General features: G+C 38.4%; 1 protein-coding gene across 1 annotated transcript; it reads left to right on the top strand.

Moving 5' to 3' along the window:
• Positions 1-1,987: 1,987 nt before the first annotated feature.
• Positions 1,988-5,632, top strand: LOC121850051 (cytokine-like protein 1). The gene is made up of 4 exons (XM_042340069.1): positions 1,988-2,131; positions 2,720-2,764; positions 3,654-3,794; positions 5,278-5,632. The coding sequence occupies exons 1-4, from the start codon at positions 1,988-1,990 to the stop codon at positions 5,314-5,316; spliced, it is 369 nt and encodes a 122-aa protein (XP_042196003.1). The 3' UTR covers positions 5,317-5,632.
• Positions 5,633-6,255: the final 623 nt, after the last annotated feature.

The raw sequence follows: 6,255 nt of genomic DNA on the forward strand, positions 1-6,255 counted from the left end.
CTCCACCTCGCCCCCTCCGTTGCTTCCTTCAAGACCTGTCTCAAGAAACTCCTCTTCGACCGTGTCTTCAAGCACCCTCCCCAATCCGCCCCCCAGCTCGGGTCCAAAACACTGATTGTCCAGTGCCTTGGGACGTCTTCCCAACATGAAACTATTCAAATGTAGTTTTGACGTTGTTGAATTATAACACAATTCTATTACTGGTTAAACTTATGGCCAAGACATGTGTCCAAACAATACTCCCTCATGTGTTCAGAGCGCCTGAGCATGCAATAGAAGACTTTTCAATGGCCCATTTGCAAGATCCAGTATAGTACTGAGGTGCAGCTGTGCCACCATCAATGGGATAGTTTACACAGAGGGTAAATAATGATTGGAACAGATTACAAGGAACAGTGGTTGGGGCCAAGAGAATTGAATCATTTAAAAAGGATTTTGAACCTGTGATGACAGGGCAGTAATGGGGATTCTGGAAACATGAGATTAAATGGGCAGAAGGATCTGGTTCATCCTTGTAAATCTGTGAGGGACATGCAACTGGACCAAGTCATCTGCTCCATTCAAGCATTTATCTTTTTTGTTTCCTTGTAAGAACTATACTTCTTTCTGATTTAGATATGCAAATGCAGAGACTGGAAGAAATATATGACATGCAAATCTTTGGATGTGGATAAAGTTTAAATGCAGCGGCCTGTACATTGTCCAGATCAACAAACAAACCAGTATTCATTGCTTAAAGGGTAAAAAAAAATACCCTGTACTGCACAAACATTTTTTTGGCGAAAACACATTGTACAGGTAATTTCACAAGTTGCATGAAAAAACACAGATGTCATTGCGGGTGATGCATGTGATGCTCCTTGAAAGCAATTTTCCCTTTAATCGTGCCTGTTTCTGTATCCCCTGGAAAAATAATAAGTCGCACAGTGTAGTGGTTAGCACATTTGCTTCGCAAGCAAGAGGACCCGGGTTCAGTTCCTGGGCAGAGTGAAACCTTCGGCAAGTTTCCTCACTCAAACGCCTCTGTTTACCTAGCAGTAAGTAGGCACCTAGTTGTTAGTTGATTGGTGGTTGCTTTCCAGGGGAAATAATTCCTCCAAGAATAAATTTGGTTACTCAATCCACAACTGTTTGTGGGACACTGCTGTGTGTAATTGGCTGGTGCGTTTCGCCCAAAAATACACAGTCAATCCACTTTACAATATATTCTGTGAAGTTCTTCAAGATGTCTCGATGGCATGATAAGACCCTATATCAAATGCAAGGATTATTATACAGTATCTGCATGTACAAAATCTCTTTCATGAATGTTTGCTCCAGCATCGTCTAAATAGGTCAACCTGCCTTGAACTCAAAAGAACCTTCAAGCCATCCCAAACTGCTCTCTCAAGGTTTGCATCGTGCACAGTGAGATCTGTAACGCTCTGCAAATCCAACGGTATGCAGTTGACTGCAGGAAGGGTGCAAAAATCCTGTCCCGCAGAATGTTTATAGGAATTTGCGCTTGAATGAAAGTATTCATTGGCACATGCTGATGTTTGATATGTGGAAACAGAACCTGGCTGTACTAGGACTAAAAATGGGAACATGTCTAAATAAACTTTATGGAGATCTATTGATAGCAGCAAGGACATTCCATTCCAAGAAAATAAAATGACAGGTCTGTTATTAAACAGCAGTAGTTGGTTAAAATTTTAATTATCAAAACTTCCTGCAGACCTAAAAGGCTGATTCAATAATATTATGTGTATGCAAATGTTATTGGGGGAAATGTGATGCGTGTTGTTGATCCACAACCTCTTTCCAAAATACCATCTGCACCATTAAGTAAAAACATCCGGATTCCCAGACAAATGAAAGAATATAAACAGTTTTATTCTATTAATCACTGCACTGTGATTTGATTCGTCCAAAAGTAGATCCGATTGGAAAGTATTTAATGCCACGAGCAGCCCAGGTGTCAAGAGTTCTTCCACTTGACTTGACCATGGCTCAGCTTTCAGTGTTTATCCTATTGCCTTCTGTCCTGATTGTTGTTAATTCTGCACCGTTGACCTGTTATTCTCGAGTGCTGACTATGAGAAACAAAATAAACAACAAGATTGAACGCCTGCAGTCAGAGCCATTCGCAGTGAGTTTTTCATGCCAACCTTTGCAGTTTTTAAGTTTTTTTGTTAAAAGTTTCAGAATTTTGCAAACTGCAAACTCACAGTGATGTGGTGAGATGAGAGAGGCTAGATTGTTCTCTTGAGAGCAGAGAAAGTTAGGTTGAGATTTAATAGTGGCATTCAAATTATGAGGGGTTTTGATGAAGTAAATAAGGAGAAACTGTTTCCACTGGTGGGTGGGGCAGTAACCAGAGGACACAGATTTAAGATAATTGGCGAAAGAATCAGAAGGGGAGACCAGGAGGATTTTTTATATACCGTGAGTTGTTACGATCTGAAATGCATTGCGTGAAAGGATGGTGGAAGCAGATTCAATAGTAGCTTTCAAAAAAGAATTGGATATATTAAGTGCTCTGGGATGCTTCCCTGCATGAATGGTGCTATATTGTTGTTATATACCTGAAAAGGAAAAGTTTGCAAGGCTTTAGGAAAAGAGAAAGGGAGTGGGACTAGTTGGTAGCTCTTTCAAAGAGCTGGCAGAGACACGATGGGCTGAATGGTCTCCTTCTGTACTGTAAGATTCTATGATTTCTTTTTTTTTTCCATTCTAGAAACGCTGTACTTCACAGTTACCTGACTTGTACATAGATGTTCATGTAAGTAAAAAATGTTTTGCTTTAATTCCGTATAAATTTAAATATAATGTCTTGGCCAAAAATCCTCCTAATTTTTTATCTTTGACACAATATCAATGTATTCCAATCATTTATTTCCTTGTGGAAGTTAAGCATTCCCTGGGAAATGCCAAAGTGTTTTTTTCTCTGCTAGCCAACTGCCCGAACACACTGTTGATTCTGTTGGTTATTTAGATTGATATTTGCCTGGAAATCAATTAAATAGACAGTCATGGACAAGATACAAATATCCATTGCTAACCCTGATGGGGCAAAGCTGCAGATCTCGTAATGAGCAGCCAAAGGCAACATTAATCCATTCTAATCTTAACCAATACAATAGATTAATGCAATTCTTATGTGTTTTTTCTCAGAAGTTTCACATTCCATGCAAGGTAAAAACAATCATTGGATTCAACCAAAATGAGCTCTAAATGGGAATGATTGACTCTGTGTGCTAGTTACTGAATTCTCAGTATATTCTACCAAAGCTTACACACCGCGCTCAAATCTAAGCCCGTCTGACCAGAAGTAAATTCTCCAATTTTATGGCCAGAAGAACTCAAAGAGAGGAGAAAGTTATACATTTCCTGATTAAATTACTTTTCTAATTCAGTAAAATGATAAATTTTAGTAAATTGATAAATTTTGCAAAATTGTGCATCAAACCACCATTTAGTCTTAGACGTACAGAACCCCAGTCTACTTAAGACTGCAAACAATGACTGCTTCTTCAGCTACAGTTCACGTGTGTGGTGTTGGATCAGTTTAGAAAAACACAAATGGCTAGTATCATTGAGTAACGTATATACTGTACTGCAGTTGAGACTTTTTATTCAGAATAAATTTACAAATGCTACTAAATTCACAGGACTCCTGCATGGTGTCCAAAATGCGTGATTACCTGCTTGCAGTGGAGAACTTAACTGATCGACGTTGCCAGTACACACTTGACTCAACAGTAAGGCTGGTCAGACGCTTGTTTATTATCATGGCAAAGTTCTGTCAGGCGGTACGTAGCGCATTTCAACTTGCTCATTTCAACACAAACACAAGTTTTTTGGTTCTTTTTTCACTGTGTATAGGACTTATCATGTTTATTTATTTTACATTTATTGTATACACCACAATTAGTGAGGCACATTTTTGTTCAATTGATCTTGTTTGAGGAGCCAATACATGAATGAAATCATATAGTGGTTAGTACTGTAATGTGTTCCCACATGAACCTGAATCTCATTCAATAAATCTCCATGCTGCTCATTAATAGATTGGTAATCAAGCACCACAAATGTTCTCATTGCCATACAAGTGAGGTGGACATAGAGACATAGAGAGGGTGCAGAGGAGATTTACTGGGATGATATCAGGGATGAGTGATTTGACCTAAGAGTGGACATTAAAGGAACTGAGCCTATTTTCATTGGACTAGAGAGGTTAAAAGGAGGCCTGATAGAAGTCTTTAAAATGATATAGTCCATAGGGAAAAGACTGTCTCCACAGTTTCATGAGTCAGTGCCTTGGGGGCATTAACTTAAGATAATTAGCAAAGGAGAACAGGAGTGGTTAGCAGGATTTTGTTTTGCCCAGAAAGCAATTAGGATGTAGAATAACCTACTGGGTGCTGTGGTTGAGGCAGAATCTATATTAGCATTCAACAGGGCAATAAATAATAATCCTTGCATTTGGTATAGCTCATTTCACATTGAGAGGACATCTCAAAATTTATTGTGGAGTGACTGTATATTTATTTGTATGTGAACATAGCAGCCAATTTGCACACAGCAATGTCCCACAAACAGTCATGAAATAGATACCTAAGAGGATTAATATTCAGGAGTATGTGGAAAAGGTAAATAAATGGGACTGAATGGATTGCTCTTTCAAAGAACCAGCCAAACACAGTGGCCCGAATGGCCTTATTCTGTGTCATACATTTCAATGGATCTCTGTTCTCAGAGCCAATTTTATAGTGGTATATAGTATAGCATCATAGATATTAGGATTGAGGAAAATAAACCCAAAACAATACTTCCAGATTGTTTCATATTGAGCCAAATGTGAAGAATTGTAGGACATTGCTGTGTGCAAATTAGCTGCTACATTTGCCTACATGTACGCAGTCACTACACTTCACAGCTAAAATCCTGTGAAGAACTTTAAGACATTTCAACAATGTGATTAAGCCCTATATCAAATTCATGGATGATTATTATATTATTAAGAGAGGACAGGTTCAGACTTTAAAGGGCAACACCAGGAAGTATTTATTTGCACAAAGGGTAATTAACAGGATGCTAGAATCATTTTAAAAAATGGAAGACAGTAGGGCTGCCTTAATCTCTGCAGGCCTTGTGAGGTGATCCTGTCAAGTGGAATCCTGAGGGAAATTGTGGTTAGAACCCAACTCTTTTTAATCCTTGGTTAATTTGAGCCTGAATATTTTAGTATTAATCTTCATCTCTCAATACTTAAAGAATGTTCTTTTTTTCCAGGAACCTGCCTTTTGGACTAACAAGTGCAGTCTGTTGTAGAGGACCACAAATGCTTCATCCAATTTGTTGAAATAATCAAAAGCCATTTCTTTGTCACTTTTTTTAAAAAAAACGATATAACAGCTCATCTGCTTAAAATATCTTCATGTAGTAAATCTATTTAAGGGAATGGAGAACTTGTTTTATAATCAGACCTGGTTCACTTACCTCATTTGTTAACTCTGGATGGGATGCAGTTGAACTCTTATAAGAGTCCAGATACAAATGTCATTGATTTCAAAAGGTTTAGGATTGCACTGATTAGCAACCCAGCTATAAATCTGTAGGAAATTGACAAAAATAAATCATTGATTTTCACGCGACTCTTGGAAACAAAATAAAATACGTTTCTTGAATGCCATTTGTAACATTAACTTGTAACATCCATTTATCTGCAATACATTTTTCTGCATGAATTAATGAAGACAATTGCATGCATCAATAAATTGAAAGGACAGTTCCTTGCGGAATGGAGCTGGAGGGGATTAATGGAAGAGATTCAGGTAAACTACAGTTGAACTATGTCAGATCCATGCAAGAATCCAAAACAAACATCAAGAAATAGAAATGGCCTCCAATCTTCCAAGATGCTCTTCTGCATTAAGGGGGCCATCTAGTGCAAGTTGTTCCCATTGTCCTCAACGCTGCAAGTCAGACTCCTCATACATAGGGAGGTCCACGCAGGACAGTGCTGTGCCATGAAGTTACCAAAATAAAACACTGAAATTTGTAGAATCCGCTCTCAATAAAGAAACAATGTTCATTCAGAGTTACTGCCAGGCTGGGTTAGGTGAACATACGACAACACTCAGCTGCGATGGGCAAATATCAATCACTGATTAATACCCACAAAATGTACAGTCATGTCACTTTACAATGTATGCTGTGAAGTGCTTTGAGAGTTTCAAAGACATGATAAGGCACAATATCAAATCAAGG

This window comes from Callorhinchus milii, unplaced genomic scaffold, assembly GCF_018977255.1.
Source record: "Callorhinchus milii isolate IMCB2004 unplaced genomic scaffold, IMCB_Cmil_1.0 Scaffold13, whole genome shotgun sequence".
Classification (NCBI taxonomy): Eukaryota; Metazoa; Chordata; class Chondrichthyes; order Chimaeriformes; family Callorhinchidae; genus Callorhinchus; species Callorhinchus milii.

What these genes read in the sequence shown, in the direction of transcription:
- LOC121850051 (XM_042340069.1), top strand. Translation starts at nt 1,988, where the DNA reads ATGGCTCAGCTTTCAGTGTTTATCCTATTGCCTTCTGTCCTGATTGTT. An exon ending in ACTTGTACATAGATGTTCAT is followed by an intron (nt 2,765 to 3,653) that starts GTAAGTAAAAAA and finishes CTAAATTCACAG; the next exon opens with GACTCCTGCATGGTGTCCAA. An exon ending in TGGCAAAGTTCTGTCAGGCG is followed by an intron (nt 3,795 to 5,277) that starts GTACGTAGCGCA and finishes CTTTTTTTCCAG; the next exon opens with GAACCTGCCTTTTGGACTAA.